The sequence below is a fragment of the Simochromis diagramma genome, unplaced genomic scaffold, assembly GCF_900408965.1.
Source record: "Simochromis diagramma unplaced genomic scaffold, fSimDia1.1 OVJJ01000334.1, whole genome shotgun sequence".
NCBI lineage: Eukaryota > Metazoa > Chordata > Actinopteri > Cichliformes > Cichlidae > Simochromis > Simochromis diagramma.
In genome coordinates, this window is record NW_024386764.1 from 5252576 (window position 1) to 5270397 (window position 17822).

The following is a 17822-nucleotide window of genomic DNA, read 5'->3' on the forward strand; positions in this document are numbered from 1 at the left end:
AAAGCTAAAGTCACTAAGTATCCTTCAGCCCATTGGAAATAAGTAGGTGTGATTCCTCAGAGAGAGGACGGAAATTAAGCTTAAGTATGTGCCCGATTTCAAAATGGCCACAGAGCGCACACGGATGAGGCGAATTGAGAACAATTTTGTGTCATTTAGAGACTCACTTGAGGCAATTGACACTTGTTGGCTCATTAAATGAAGAAGACACCTCAAATTGCCAAAGGTGTTATAGGTCTGATCAAAACAAAAGACAAAACACAAAAGAGGAGAAAGAAAATGGAGCGGGGAACAGGGTCTAGCATTTCAATGAAAACAAAACAGCAAATGCTTACTGCATCTTTCTCTGTGTTTAAAGTCACATACAAAGAAAAACACCCACCTTTGCAATCTTAGAAATAAGTGTTTTAAATAGATATTTCTTATTTGGAGATTCTTTTGGGACCATTTCAGACACGAGTCCATATAAACAGAACAGTGCAACATTCTCACAATTAACTTAAATTAAGCATTACAGCATTAGCAGTGCATTTTTTTTTGTTTTGTTTAATTCTTTGCACTCTTGTCACTGAGGAACAACACATGAATATATGACATGACAGGTGTAGAAATCCAGATTAAATGTGTAGTTAAAACATTAAGATTAGAAAACAAGATGCAGGTGAGTGGGTCGGAGCATTTCTGTCTACTACTTGTAAATGTACAGCTCGGAGATTTCAACCTCTACTCCGCAGCAGCAGGCTTCTTGAAGCAGCAGATTCAAGTCTGTAACTCAATTAAAAATTAACTTGTTTTCTTCTCATTTGAGAGCGGGAAAAAAGTGCATAGAGTAAACACAAGGACCCAGCATGCAACAGCAGGGTGTACATAAAGTTGAACTGACAGAACTAAATCGAGAGCCTCAAACACAATTTGACTGGAAAAAGATAAGGAGGGAGTTGAAGCAGGCAGAAAGAAAAAGAAAAACTGAGAGAAACAAGAAGCGAGAAACCAAGAGGTGAAGATATTGGAAACAGGAACAAGAAAATGTTCTCCACTAAGGGGCTTCATTTTCTTTTCTTTTTCAATTGGCAGCTTCAAAGGAATATAAATAATTGAACACCCTCACCCCATCACTGAGAGTTCTGGCCAATTACTATTAGAAGTCCTTTGCCAAGAAAGCAACATTTGAGAACTCTTAACAGGCAAAGAGAAAGGAGGAGGAAAAAGTGAGGAGGAGGTGAAATGCCTTAAAAAAAGATGACAAATACTCTGGTTTACCTGTTAAAAAAATATTAGCAGAGAGTAAGAAAAAGTTTGGGGTTTCTATATACAAAAGAACAAAATAAAAGAATTCAAACTTTGAACTTGAGCGTAAAACAGTGTGCTTCTCAACAGGAAGCAACAAAAACAAAACTTATTTCTCCAAACGAAAGGAGAAAAAAATCCACATGAATTCTATCTGAAGATGTGACAAAACAATGTTTTCACACCTGCAATTCTATTGCAATATCAATACAATTGATAAAGACATGTAGTCACAATAAAAATATAACATGGCATCACTTCTACAGCTGAAGTTTAAACATGAAAACTTTTTATTTATATAGGGGTACCCAGGTAGCATGTTTGATTTAGCCATTTCCCCCCCCTTTTTGAACACCGGATACTCTTCCTGACGTGGCTCCAAAGGGATCTGTATCTCCTCCAGGGACTGAACCAGGATCCCTTTGCTTGTTAGCTGAATCTGTAACCCACTGCACTACAGAGCCAACCAGAGGTTTACAAAATTGTAAACACTTCTCATTAGAGCCCAACTCACAAGTAATGTGTATGTATATAAATTATTTGTGACAATCAATTTCAGCAAGTTAATAAACAATGACCCCATTATGTCCCCTTTTAATCATGTCATTCATGCTTCTAAAGAGTCCAACACGCTGACAGTATTGTTCGTTTTTTTAAACCCTTATATCGGTAAAGTAGGCCTCTATTTTGGGTATCAACAGAGACTCTTTCTAAAGGAAAACAGCCTGCCCTTTTAACCAGAACTGTCTGATATAGTTAAAGCTTTATATTCTTTGTGCTGGATGCTTTTCAACCTTTAATTGTGACTTTAAAGCATTCTATGTTTCATGTCACTGGTGTGGTCTTTGTATCATCAGTGTCTGAGAATTAATTGGCTTGATTAAATGAGCTAAAAAAAATACCCAAGAGCTCAAACAAATTAAAAAGAAAGCAAATCATATGTAAGCAAAAGTATTGTTGTTGGATGATACTGGCCTAACACAAATGTTATACTTCTATAGTTTATCATTATCTTACAGCTACCTGTGAAAAGGCTCAGGTGTAACTCTACGCATAAGCATATTTCAAACTTTGCACACACACACAAACATTTACATTTGTGTACCTGAACATAAATGTATGCAAATATAGACATTCACACAAGCCAAGCATTATTATGGTTGGGGTGGCAGGATTTATTGAGCCATATTTCTTTCTCTTTTGATTAAAAATGTCTCCTTCTCACCGTGATTTATGAGTGTAAATAAAAGGAATGGAGGGCAAGGGGAGATGGAGAGAGAGACAGACGCTGAGAGAGAGGGGAGGGACGTGAGAGGTGGGGATGACATCATGCTTTCAGTTGGGCTTTTCTGCAAAACGGTGGCATCCTTTCAGTCCGGCAAGTGGGAGTGAAAATAATTGGACAACTGCACTACTGGGCTGTGTGTGTCTGGCCATGAATGTGGGGGTGAAAGCCATTCAAAGGGAGGAGAGGAAGGTAGCCTGTGCTTTTGTGCATATATTTCCAAGCATAATAGTGCGGCCCCCAAAAGAGATGAGAAAAAGGAGTAGGACAGCATGCATATATGTGCCTGTGTGTGACTGTGTGTGTCTTTTTTACCCCCAAAAAGGGAGAACAACAACAACAACAAAAGTACAAGCTTGTGAGTGAAACAACAGGACAGGGCGAGGAAGTCTGACAAAAAAACAGCAATCTCATCTACAGACGGCATCGACAAAGATGGGCAGAGAGCCCTACTGTTTTGAGACAGTGAGAGGGTGGGTGATGGCAGTGGGGTACGGGGGGCTAATCTCCATCAAAGATGAAGCAGATTGCACTGATTGTTATTTAAACCAGGGCGAGCAAACAGAGGCTGAGCGAGGGAGAAACAGAGTCGTAATAAACAGTCGGCGAGTGGACAGAAGACAAGAACATTCTAATGAGCCACATATTAAGTTCAGGGGCTCTAAGACGTTTACTTTCGCTCCGCATTCGTCTGTGGCCTCACTGTCAGTGAGAACAAAGACATCTGTTTGACATCTGTCGGAGTGCAGTTTTAGATATTTTTTGCCAGCTGAGCTGAAAGACACTCCAATTATGTTACCAGACAGTCAAACCACTGTGCAATCAAAGGTTCGCCTCTGTTGGAACATGAGGAAAATCAAGCAATCGTGTCATCATGAACCACTAAGAACAAATTCATTGAATGTCAAATTGGAGATAAAAGAAAACGCGGAGCAAACAGAGTGGAAAATACAATATTCCTCCTAAATTATTCAAGGTAGACAACAAAAGTCAGCAATGACTGTGAAATAACGTGTCTAATCTGTTACTTCCCATTTTAAGGACTTATCACTGACATATTCCAGGGCTAATACACAAACATTTAGCTCATAGAAATCTCGCTATGTACTCTGTTACTAACTATGGAGGACACTGCATACAGACAAATACAATGTCTCAATTATTGTGTGATATTAATCTTTTTATATGAAAATAAGTGCATTGTCAGAACATTATCCAAATATCGAATACCCACACAATGACTTACAGCCTATCCAAACAGGAAGCATCTTAGCCAAGTTATTCTATCATAACAATGCTATCTAACATCATACTTTCTGGTGGATATTGGGTGGGTTGTTTATAAAGTCAGCGGTTTGATCCCTGCCTCTTCCAGTCTGCACGTAGAACTATCCTTGGGCATGACACTGAACCCCAAGTTAACCCTGGTGTATCCATGAGTGTGCACATGAATTTTAGAATTGGTTAATGTGGCTATATACAAGGAGAAGTCCATGTATCACTTAAACAACACCTCTGTCTGTATAAGCCGTGTTTTACACGTGGCTCCAGTGATGTAAACATACAAGTGCCCTGTAATTCCAGTAGTGGAATTTACTGCCTAGTCCACGTTTGCATAGACACAAAAACACAGGCCAAAGGATTACCGCAACAGCTAAATGAATATGGCTTTGGTTTTACAAATAAGCTTTTTCTTTCCTCTGGCTACTCTAAAGCAGTCCCTCCTAGATAAGATGTAAACAGTCATTAGCATGCAATCTTTAAATGCAAATGTGCAGTCGTACAATGCAACAAAAGCATCTCGGAAGTGCTCAAAGTAAAAAAAAAAAGGTTCACCAAAGCTTATATAATGTCCCTCTCTCCCCCCTTTTTTGTGATTACTCCACTTTTTAATAAGTTTGCAGATATGAGTGATGAACCTGTTAAAGGCACCAAAATTGAGAAGTTGTCAGTTTCTTGGTACTTACTGGCGTTGGAGCCGGTGAGCAGCAGTGATAGCAGCAGAGTGATCACAGGCAGCAGGACTTGCAAGGAGATGCGCAGGGCACCACTGGTGGCCATCTTGGCTCTGGTAGGGAAGGGGGGGGGGGGGGGGGAGGGTAGGGTCGGAGTGACCTTTGACCTGGCCGGAGAGCCGAGGCCCCAACTGCACGAGGACGTGTGGGGTCTTCAAGCAGGACAGCTTGACGCTCTGCAAAACACAGAATAGGAAATAAATATGAATAAATAAAAGTGATGAACCCAAAAACACTTGTTACCTATATTACTTTGTAACAATCAGATTTTGGTCACAGTACATTAATCATCATACTTCTTAGCATTTATATACTATGATACTAAAGTGTCATAACAATTTCACTGTTGCAACAATTCCATATAAAACCTCCAGTTCCACAATGGTAGTTTTGCCCACAGCAAAAGAACACAGGTCACGACAGTCTGCTGCATTTTCTACAATCCCTCATTGGCGGTAACGCATAAATGGAAGAAGGTAACAGGTTATCAGTGGCACAGCTGGGAGTAAACGCGCCACATCCCCAAACCTTTAACATTCCAATCTCACAACCACTGTTTTCTCACATCCCTCAATTAGCAGGGCAGGGCAGCCGCTGCTTTCTTACTTCTTTGCCTCCTAATCGCCTGATCTTGTCGTTATTTGCTTATCTCACCGCCTTGTAATTATACAGGCACCTGACGATATCCCAGGCATTGTCTCTTTGTTTTACTCAAATTGCCATTAATCCCCCAAGCTGCACAGAGAGACCAAGGAACCCAGGATGACACCCACTACACTCCCACCCACCCACACAGGCACTCCTCTTCTCATTGATATGGCTGGTGCTGCGCACAGTCACCACCAAGTGGTAATACATACTCTTTAATTAACAAGATATGCATAAAGAGACACACAAAGACAGAACTAGGAGCAATCACGACATGAATGTGGTGAATATGTGCTGACATACTTTTACCACTGACAGAGAGATATTCAGTGTCATGCTCAAGGACGCTTAAACGCAAAGCTCTGTCTGTCTCAGCAATCAAGCTGTGAACATGAAAACCCAAAACCGTGCGCTCTCAGAGGACCCAGATCAGAGGACAAAGTGTCAGCCAGCATCTGCCCTGCTTTGGTGTCCTTGTGCAAGACGGTGAACTCCCCCAAGCTCCAGGGATTCTGCTTAGCTGAGGTGACACAAGGGGTGGCAGCGATTTACTAGAAGGGAGATTAACTACCTTCCACTGTAGGTGGTTAACAAGGGTACAACTGAACTAATTGTGTAGACGACGTACAATTTATCACTGTTTTTGTTTTGTTTTTTGGCAACACGTTGATCTTTGATATATTTGAACAATAATATTCTAAATGTCCCTGAAAAAAGCATTTTTACCTGCTGCACAGCTCAGGTTTTAATGAAAGAGTTATTATTCAACTACAGAGGCCAAATAAGGGAACGAATATACTTAAAAAAAACATTCAGATGGATTCAGGGTCAAAAGCACATTGGCACACAAGCAATCATGGAAGTTCAGGGATGCATCACTTCAACGCGTACTACACTTCATCACTTAACCTCATTGTATCATGTCTCAGTTATCTTGGTGACCTTTTATTGGGAGTAGAAGACTGAGATACAAAAGCTTCCATTACCTTAATTCAATGAAATAAAACGAATAAGTAAAAACTAAAATAAATAACTTAAACAGATTAAAAGGAAATTAGACAACCCTACCTACAGGTTTGCGATTTATGTCAAACAGTTAAATTCTCAGGAGAGTTAAAAAGGTTAATATAATGCAGCTGTTTTGCTGGGCTCCATTTTTTGACTGTGGCCTTGTGAGAGGCAGAAAACCAGGCCTAATTGCAGTGTAACCAAGCACCCCAGACAGCAGGCATTTAAGAGTGCCCCACCCTTCACAACTCCTGGACCAGGCTCACATAGCAGACACACGCTGCTGCAGGCACACTGAAAATTAAGCCCCAAACACATAGAGCCAAATCCATATATAACACAAAATCTATTCACCTCTAAACCCCCCAGTCCTCCCTATATGTAATGAGCAAGAATGTGGAAAATATGTAAGAAAAACATGGCGCAGGCACACTTACAAAAACACAAAAGGCGCGATTAACAATAGGCCTTTTGTGGCGACACCATACCAAGAAAGAGTGGGTGTTTTTCAGAAGCTCAGCTCATCTTTCAACACAATACTACACGCACACGACCAACATGTGTCCTCGCTTTTTTTTCTTCTTCTTTGCCAGGAGGGCCAGTGATGTCATTGGTAAGAACCGAGTAAAATACACATAAACAGAGAGAATAGAGGGGGAGTAAAAAACAGTCTAGAAGTTATGAATGATGGCTTTATTGTTCTGACTTTAAACACTGGGGTTGACAGAGAGAATCTCATGTATCTGTAGGGAATAACTCTCTGTTCACAGCATGCCTAACTTGTGATTTATGGGTCTCCCCTTAGGACATGGCTTACTATCATCACCTCTGGTTGCCATATAAACTTCACAACACAACTACATCAGCTATTGTTGTTGAACAGCCTCACCAAACATAGCCTAAAAACATATGGGTGCTGGAGATTAACCATGGACGCTGGGTATAGTGCTTCATTCTGCCTTCGTTTTAGTAAATGGAAGACAGAGATTACACAGACAAGTGTGCATGGAAAGATGAAAGTTGACTAAAAAGAGGGGATAAAAAGTCAAAGTAAAATATTTGGGCTAGCATGCACCACCAGAAATGAACTTTAGCATGTCTTAGTAAACTAACAGGGCGATAGGAAAAAGGTATTTCCTTCATATCTCCCATAGGTGTTCATACGTGTAGGGACTAATAGGCATAAAATTCACACCATTTTAATACTCATCAAAGAGTGACCTCCCTGTAGATGGGAGTGTGGTCAATGTGCAAGAGACCACTCAGGTAATCACACAAAATACACCTGTACTGATGTTTACCACGGCCATTAACTCCAAGCTGGCAAATATCTGTAACTTTACCCACAATCTGAAGGTAACACAGCAAATGTTAGTTAGCGTGCTCCAGTGTAGTTACTGTTTATGTTAATTCTAATTTTTATTTCTAAAATGTGTTGATCTGTGAATCTAGATGTAAAAAGCGACTGAATAAGGAATCTATTGTATCTAAGTATTTGCAAGTAGATAAGACACAAACAGAGAGTAGAATATCACAAGACTGTCTGACACACGTGTATCATTTATCAGTGAAAATCCCCTTTGAAGTAAACTAAATTAAACAGTGCTGCACACTTTTTGATTAAAACCCATACAGAGACAAAGTCTATTCATTACTTTGGGCTATTCCCACTGATGGGCAATGAATATATTTTGAAGCTAGAACTTTTATCCCATGTGAAAACTGCCCATCACTCGAGATATTAACCCAGAGCCAAGCTTCAGTAATTACAGCCAAAATGGCAGCACAATTTCCACTGAGTGGTGGCAGTCACTGGCTATTAGGGACTCTCACTTTGACATGGTCAAGCTTTAAATTCGGCTCGTTTCCCCATGCAATATTGATACTAATGCATTTGATTACTAAGATTGAGAAAGGCACTGAGGGGAAGGGAAGATGGGAATCCACGCCATAAGCATGAAATGAGAGTATGACAAGTTAATATAAAAAGTGCGCATATGCACACACGCACACAGCCACACTGCACTGCAAAAAGTAAAAAAAATAAACAAAAAGCAGAAATGAATCCTTAAAAATAATAAAGTTTCAGGTATGTAAGCATATGGCGACCACGAGAGTCACAACTTCAATACAAGCTGTTTTTATCCACTCATGCACTGTACTGTTACAAAGATAGTAACTGTAATAAACACACAGATACACACACACACACTGAAGATGTGAAGTTGCATTTACACTGAGAAAAACTACTTATAACCTGAGGGACCACATTAATAATCCCTTTTATGTGATGAACAGTAAGCTCACTTCAGACACACGGTTAAAAAGACCACAGTTTGGTTGGGCTTCGCAATCAAAACCGAGTGTTTGATGTCTAGACTCTCAAAAAGAATAATATTTTCAGTGTTTGTACTCCAAAAAGTAACTCTGGGGGCTTTAGAAAGAGTGAGTTTTTCATAGATTGCCAGGTTTCCAGAACGCCTGTAACACCGTCTAATTTTGCCAGGCTGTAGAACACTGGCAGCTCACCATCCGTCCAAAGACAACGATCAATCTACTGCAAAACAGCCTATACATATATATTTAACTCAGTCATTGCTGACATAACATCAAGGTCTTCTGTTTACAACACAAGCGTGATCAAAGCTTTTCTAATTCCTGCAACAAATTACTAGTAATTTTAATATGTCAGTTTTTAACTATTAAAAAAAAAAAACAACTGAGGGAGATATGTTAAAGAAGAAGGAAATGCTGGATTTAAATGAACACGACAGGGCAGATGCCAGCCCCTCCCGTCGGATGATGATAACAGAAACAACAGCAGCAAAAAGAATCCTTTCCATCACTCTCATGCTCAAACTGTGCTAGTTGCTCTTTATGCTTAGCCTTCAAGCTGCTGTCTCTCTCTCTGCAGTCTTTCACCTTAGATGAAGTTTTTATGCGTCAGCCTCGTGTTACAGGCTTTTACTTCAGCCACTTTACTGCTTTTCATCGATTCACACCTTATAGAGGAGCAACAACACAAGGATGCAAGACGCTGGACATTCAGCTGATCAGGAGCCTGTACTTGTGTATGAATGCGATTGAGCGTTGTATGAGTGACACTATGTTTGCAAGCCCGAAGGACTTTATTTAATCAAACTAAGATCTGCATATTCTGCTGTTTCTTTGTATGCGTTTGTGGAATGATTTAAGTATGAATGCCCATATAGTTCTTCCTTCTGTGAGTTACTCTATATGTCTGTCTCTGTAAGAAGCACAGCTACACAAGACACTCGCCCAGGCCTGAGCTATAAAACAAGTCTATAGAGACCATCTGTTTTTTACTACGCTGAAGTCCTAACTGTATTGATTCCATATGTCACTGGTAAGGAACACCACCAACCAGCTACACACACACACACAGACACGTACTCATCCCCTGTATCTTATTCGTTTTCTGCATCAGAATTTTCTGCATATTAAGGGCAAATCTGAGATGAGGGTGTGAAGAAAGGTGTGTTTGTCTTCTAAATATTTCCTGATCAGACAAGTCATCATCCCAATCTTCTACAGCGTCTCTGTTTTATTTTTCTTGCCCATTCCCCTCCAATCCCTCATTTCCTCTCTCTGCTTCCCTTCCCCCTTGAACTCATGCATACTAAACTATGCTTGCATTGCAGATGTTTGGTAGGAAATCACATGAATTTGCATGGAACTGCAGGACTATTATGTAAATGCCCCAGTGTGTATCTACCTCCCAGCCTCACTCTTTCGTTGCCATCCGCTCCGTGCAGAGAGATCAATGTCAAAGAAATTTGGAAAAAATGGTATACCTGTCATTCAGCACATGTAGAGAAGCCCCGGTGGAACAAGAAATGCTCACATAAGGAAAGCATATTAGATATGCAAGACAGTGTTGGCATTTCCATTAAATGCAAAAGGCAAACAGAAATCTGAAAACAAATGTGATAACCCTACATGTCTTATACATTCAGAGCAGGAATCCGAGCCAGTAGAAATGACAGAGATGTAAACAGATACATTAGAGACAGGTTCCCAGTTTATGAGCGGTTCTAAAGTTGCCAGTTTCCACAAGTCTTTGCTGCCCAGCGACACCAGAGCATCCCGGGAACAGCCTGAAAACAACCTCCACTGACATTTATCCACAGCATATTATATCGTTACAGTGATGAATGAGCACAATTTTTGCCCAAAGTGAAGACTGTTTGCATAGGTAGGGAGAACTGCACTGCCTTGACCTCATTAAGGGACTGTAGAACGCCCTCCCCTGGCAACCTCTCCATGGAGTAGCTTTCCCATGAGCCTTTGCCCTTAACTGTTCCCAGTCTCCCAGTTCCACAAATGATGCTTGACACTTCAGAGACACCTTGTGTCGGCCATCTGCTGTCCCCCTGAGAGCACCATAACCTTTCTTTGGGATCTTTGGGAGATGCCATTTGAGCCACAGTTTGCCTGCTAAAATAGATTTTTTTTGCAATGCTACACTAAAAATAACTTTAACTGTATATTCCCGGTATTAGAAGGTAACTTCCCCTTTTGAAAAAGCACTCAAAGACATTATATACAGTTTTTAAAGCTCAGCGTTTTGTAAATTTGTCTTACTGGTGTTTGGACAACCTTCACACCCCAACATTCGCTGTCGGGTCTAAGTTCTTCAAAAAGGAAGTGCAGATTTACAAAAAGATTTGAGACCAAATTACCACAAGCCCACTGAATCTTCAACTATTTGTTTTTCTCGCAGCGTTGCTCTGAGTTCGATCAGCAGGAAATGGGTTTACTCTGAACATTATGAGCCACTGCTGTCCTTCCAATAAACACCCAGGGCTGTGAGGCTTTTAGCTGAAATCCACCTCTGTTGAGGTTGAGTGCACAGCAGTAAGCATCGGGCCTGTGCAGTCGAGACGAACGGATTGGCAGCTGGGAGGCTTGGGCACCAAGCTGACCACTGAAACCCAGACTTTATTGCACAGCCGTTTTGTTTGTCACCGAGGGGTGACACACTATCTGTCACTCATGTAACCTCGCCATACTGTGACATTACAAGTTGGCACATGAAATTCACACACATGTACACTTTTGTCTGCCTCTCCTCGTCTGTCGCCCAGGCAGCCAGCGATGACAAAGGCCTAAATTTACAGGTGGCAGTGTCTGGGATAACCCTGGTAGGACGAAAGGGTATAACTAAACAGTATAAAAAGTAAAATAGAGGTATTTAATTATAGGACAGAGTAAAAATCACAATTTTAAGTTGGAGAAAGGAGGTGCAGCAGTTCTTTATATAAAGAGGCAGTTGTTCAGGAGTGTCTGTGGTGGGAGAAGAGGTGGGGGAAGGAGGGGCTGGAGAAGTGACATCAGTTTTTGGCCTGCTGCCCACAGATTCAGACAAGCATCGCACCAACTAGCCAGCAGCTTGAATGCCCTTTAGAAATTGCCACAGGAGAGGGAGAGAAGTTTCTGAAGGGCGGCTGGGACAGCTCGGGAAGCACGCTTCATATTCATTCTGGAAATGGGATGCGGGTTGGGGGGGTGAATGAGATTATTCTAAGTGATCAAGTAGGAGGCAGAGGAGGGAAAGACTGGCAGTCCAGGGTGTTTAGAAAGATTCCTCTCTGCAATTGGCAGGGCTTACTGTGTAACATTTGCTGTGTGGTTTGAGAAGTTTCATTTCCAAAATGAGACATATACCATTTGAAAAACTGTCACACCTACACAACAAAATGGCTACTGGCACATTAATAAAATTCACAACCGAGCTAAATTGGAGCCATCATTGGCTCCTCGCTCCGAAAAGTTGAAATTTAAGACATGCAATCTATTTTTCTATACTTCTTTATCCGTTTCCGAAAAGAGTGTGCCATTCCATTTGCATTGCAGTTTCACTGCTCTACAAATTCAACATGACAGATTAGAAAAGAAACAAAACTGTCGTGGCCAAGTTAGCCTTCTTTTTCTGCTTCACATAACGGAAATCTAAAAACGTTACTGCATGGCACAGATCATCTAATAAATATCCTAACTAACTTGTGCAAGTAGGATGATACAGTATTTCGGAACCTGATAATCATGCCTTTGACTCTTTTCTATTCATTTATTTGTCTATAAACATAAATAGGCCTCTTTTCCAGCAGCATCCATCTGCAGCAAATTGGGTCCATTATGTGGTCTCGCAACTTCAGGTTTCAAAAAATATGATTTTCATGTGCACTGATCAGTTACATATAAAACAGGGGTGCTCTTTAGGGTTCATATCTGAGGCTCCTTTTGTTCTGACAGCTTTTTAATGAATTCTGTACTTCTCAAATGTGGAAAAAAAAGATGGGATAGATTTGTGTATTAATATACAAAGATACACTAATACAGAGACATATACAAATGGAACAAAGTCATTTAGTTTAAAAAAAAACCCTTCAGCCACTGTGGTCATCTTTTCAGCCTCTTTTTTGTAAGTATTTAATTGAAAATTAAGTTAATCCTGGTAATTTCAGAAACTGGGCCAAAGCTCATCAGCAGGCTAAACAGTATTTAATAACCTCACTGGGGGAGCAAGAATTAGGATTAAACTTATTTTGTGTGTGTGTCATTAGGGAAGGTGCATTTTAATTTGCACTTCTCTGCCATTATCTGATTAATGACAAAAAGGACTGAACATGAAAATGCATCGCCACGAGAAATTCACATTCCCACAACAATTTAGAGAGGAAAATATAACACACAACACTGGACATCATTAAGCGTACTTCGGGAAGTCCCATTGAAGCCACTGCTCGGATTTAAGTTTTATTACCCCCCCCCAACAAAAAAAACCAACAAAAAAACAAAACACTAAATTTTTTTTTTTACATTTTCACTGCTTGTTACACCATCTGTAACAAGCTTCTTCTACATTTTCTTCATTTCCACAGTGAACAGTCAGACAACAGTGATGGCAACAGCAAAGGCATTTGACTATCCTCTCATGGCATGTAGTTCAGACTTTGGGGGATCAGACTGAACATGACTAGCCAAATGGTTTGTTGCGCAGTCCCATCTGGGAAGTTGCACTTGGAAACTCGTTGGCAAGGTCTAGGCATATCAACCAGGTAAGCTGCCATTAAATGCAAAGAAAAAATATGCCAGTGTAGACAGCTAGTTAGTTAGGCCAGTCCACATGGAAAGTAACTGGCACAGATATTGTGACCAGAGATGACAGAAAGTCAAAGACTTTCAGTAACTTCAAGAGATGACAAGCAACGTAACTACTGCAAAGAGGATCAGGGTGTCGAGTAATACTTTTCTCCACTTTGAGGCCAACAATTAAAAGGATTATGAAAGAAAGAGGTTAGAGTTTTATCTAGGCAACGAAAGCCTTGAATGTCTGCTTGCAACAACCTATTTTTGTTGACAAGGCAATGCATGAAAAGCGAATCTCTTGCTGTGTAGCAAGTAATGACATTTTAAACATGTCATCTCACCTAAACCATGCTCGTAGCAGTAACCTTATGGTCAGAAGTTTCTCACATGACACTAATTGGTCCTAACCAAGTTCTAGCCTACAAGCTCAAAGCTAGAAGCTTTGGCAATTTAAATTCCCTTGTGATACTGATCAGTGCAAATCTCTCATTGAAACGGACACAAAGGTGTACCCGATTCGTTAACACGTAAAGTCAAGGACTCCTTACAAGCACTAGGTACTAGCAGTTAGGAGTCTCTCTGTGTCAAATAAAACCAACCCCTGGCATGTTATTCTGAATTGATTTGGCAACTTTTCTCCACATTCTTATGGCCAAAGTAAGCGTAACACTGTTTTTGAAACCTCCCTCTCAGTTCTCAAAAAAATAGAAAATGAACAACATCCTCTGCCTGACTGAAGCAGCAGCAACTGCTCTGTGCTAATGTGCAAAATGACTGTCTTTTGGGTTTGTTTGGTTTAAACGACACTGGATCTGATTATATGTTTCAAATATACAAGAAAGACAATAAACATGGTATCATAGCAATTAGCGTTGTGCAACACTATGTGGAGCGGGCTGTGTGTTACCAGAGTGTCTGTATCCCTGTCAATCTACTGCACTGCAGAGACCCGAAACAGATGGCAAGGCTGACCCACACTCTGCCTCTCTGCCTGTTTGTGCACCCGTCACAGTCGTACCACCAGCGTTCCCACTATAGCGGTACAGACAACTGTTTTTTTACAGTCACTTTAAAAAAGATCTGAGAAACAGACAGGAACAAATGTGATGCTTAGACTTGGGAATTCAAATGCTACAAATAACCAAAGACAAAAAGAAGGGAAAAAATTGTACACTTACTTTACAAAGAACGTGAAAACGTAAAAGTAAAAGATCCAATTTCAATTCAAATAAGGGTTATAAAATTAACACCTCCTAAATTTTCTGTCTACATTGTATTTTAACAAGAAAAAAGTTATTCAAGGAGTAACTTGCCAATTCAGGCAATGTAAGTTTTCAACAACTAGCTGCAAAGAAGACTTACATATTGAGTGATTAAATGCCAACTTAACTGCCAACTATTTTATTCCCTCGAGTGTTCCTAGATAACCATCAGAAAGCCCAGCGTGAGATGGCGTGTCTTTTAGCCAAAAACTGAGGCTCAAGCCACCTCATGTGACATTCATTTATCCAGTAATTTGTGGTAATAATGCAGCATGATCCATATTAATGTATTCCTCCACAATAACCTACTGAAACAGAGAGTCAATTGTGAATTTGTCTTACTTTCCTACAAACCGCTGGAATAAAGAGTTTGCTTGTGTGGCAGACAGAGGATTATTGTGGACGACAGGCATGCACGTGGGCAAACAACAGAAGAAAGGCAGCTCTGATAGCACAATGGAGCCTCCAAGCTTCCAAGAAAGTGACATGCTCGCACACGCACACACACACACACACACACACACACACACACACACACACACACACACACACACACACATACATATATATATATATATATAGTACCTAATAGGAGGGTCACACAGTAGTAACATGTTGCCTCTCAGAGGTGTATATGTACACTGGTTCTCTCACTTACACAATCACTCATGCGTACAGTCTTTCTACAAGCCATCACTCCTCTGAGCATGTGTCTACCCTCTGACCCTTTCACTCCGACAAATGACGCTTCAGCACCACCATACTATTAAACCCCCACAGTGCCACAGCACGTCACGCGCCTTTGACTTTAGAGCGAATTTCAGTGCGCCGAGGGCGCCGTGGGAGTAAAGGTTGGGGGTGGTGGTGGTGTTGCTGGTGTGTGGGGGTCAAAGGTGGGAGGTCAGACAGCTGGTAAACATCTTTAAATACTCCTTTATAACACCATACATTCCTTCACAGCAGGGAACGGTTAGCAAGATATCCATCCCTGCCTGATTTAGCTCTGTTTTTGTGTGTGTGAAGGATAACCTCAAGTTTTTGTATACTACATACTTTTGTGAGTCAGACCAAGCTATGGCATGCAAATAAAATATATTTTTAGAAGATGGCAAAAAACAAGACTAAATTTATTCTGCAATATTCAAAACAGCAACACCCCGGCAGAAATCGTGTGGGTGGGGGTTGTTGCTGGGCTTGTTTGTTTTCCTGCCTGCAGTATCCATGCTGATTTTAAGTGATGGTAGAGTGGGTGGGGTGGTGGGCCTTTTAAGTCCTGCAACTAATGCATAAACAAGACCGCTTTCTCTCTGTCTTGCTGTCTTTTATTCTCTCGGTGTGTGCGTTTGTCATTTTACCACTTTGCACACCCATGCTGTGTATTGCGAGTTTTGAAGGAGACGGAAAGACTGAGACAAAAAACAGCAAAAGGACGGAAAGCTCTACTGTTCTGCTATGACTTAAAAGCAATGTGATAGACTTACCGACCCATACGTACAATTACTGGGTCTGGAAAAGACAAAGAAGAAGGCAGACAAAAGAAATACTGAAAGCTGTTTTGCATAGAGAATGACAACATAAGGGCAGAACACGCCAGTGAGAGCGAAGACACACCCCCTGCACTTTAAACACAATCAAACACACAAGTGGGAGGATATGGGGGTCTCTGATGGGGGCTTACTGGAGGTAGATGGTTGTATCACACTGGTCCCAGACAGGCTTTGGAGCCAGCCCCAGTGACATGGAGAACATTGGCAGTTTTCTACTGCAAGGAATCTGTTGGCGTTTAAAACAGCCCAGGAATCTTTCAGGCCTGTTTTCAGGGAAGAAATAAAAACTACCAGAAAAGGCTCAACTCAAACTGTTTAAGATTGGCATAACGTAACCAATGTCCAACTTTTTTGCCATGCTCAGAATCAACAAGGCACTCGTAAGTGATATCGCAAAATCATAACATCATCACGTTATTCTGGTGGGTCCATACTAGAAGCAGAATGACTAAAAGAGCTTATAGGGAGTCTATTCCTGTTATTTCTTTGCAATATTACTGCATGTCCAGAGTTCATGCAATAAAAAAATGGCTAATGCATACACAGAGTTAGATTACTGGAAAAGAGAAGTGAGAGAGGAAAGTTAAGCTGTGTTCACACCAGAGGTAATGCGGTGACCAAAAACCAAAAGGACAACTTCAAGCAACTATGGCCAAAAAAAGCTGCTGGTAACTCAAAATTGGGACCCAAGATGCAGGCAAGGAGGAGGCTGTTGATTAACATATAACTTGGTAGTAAATATGGCAGTATGTTACCTAGGCAACCAGAGCCTGACATGTCTGCAAGCGACCACCAATCAGCTTCAAAGATAGGGGGACTTTCAATAGGGACGCATCTTTAGCAGAGCTCTGACTGCAAAGTTGGTCATCAGTTTGGTTATCAAGAGTGGGTAGAGACAACTAGAATGAAAGAAGCCTTAAACTAAATAAAAGTGTGTTCTGCTCTAACCTGGTTAAGGATTACAGTATTTACATCGATAACCAGGGTCAATCCTGGTCCCAGTCTCAAGTCAAGTCTTGAGGCAGATTTTCAATATTTCACATTTGTCTGGCAGGGGTTAGTCTTTGTCTTTCACACGAGGTCTTCCTGGCTCACGTTCTCATCTTAAAATCTCCCCTGAGGAGTTATCAGAAAGTAGTTATAAGACTAAGAAAAGCCAACAATCAATAATGATCAATACCTATGTGCACAACCCTGGTGCATCTTTGCCAAAGAGTCACCATCACTCCCCGAGCAGCATTCTTTGCAGTCAAATGTTGTACCTTTTAAGTTTCAAAGTCATTTTATAAGGTCACATGTAAGACCACAGGTTCACAAAATTTCAATTTATAGTGTGCCTACTGCTTTAAATGTGACCACAACTGGTCAGTTCAATTACCAAATGACAATATTAAAGATAGTTGTTGAATAAAAAGAACAAAGAACGCTCATTAAGTGTGGTGACTTCTTGTCTATGTAACATTATTTAGAACGGTAGGCATGATTATGTTCAGCATTTAATTGATTAGGTAGAATTAGACTGTTTTTGGACTGTTACATCTTTCTAAACATAAAATGATGAATAAATGTTATTCAGTTCATTTCAATGTTATTTATAAATCCCCAAATCGCAACAATCGTCATCTCAAGGTAAAGGGAAGCTAAGGCCATATAATAA

At 40.7% G+C, this 17822-nt stretch overlaps 1 protein-coding gene across 15 annotated transcripts in view; it reads right to left on the minus strand.

The window, feature by feature from the left end:
• The window catches only part of ptprsa (protein tyrosine phosphatase receptor type Sa), a 223089-nt gene that overhangs the window by 121750 nt on the left and 83517 nt on the right, over positions 1–17822 (minus strand). For all 15 annotated transcript variants that reach the window (XM_040032829.1, XM_040032837.1, XM_040032809.1 and 12 more), the window contains one exon: positions 4540–4763. In XM_040032829.1, the coding sequence (XP_039888763.1) occupies positions 4540–4633 (94 nt within the window). In that variant the 5' untranslated portion in view covers positions 4634–4763. Of the gene's footprint in view, positions 1–4539; positions 4764–17822 lie in introns of those variants that run through there.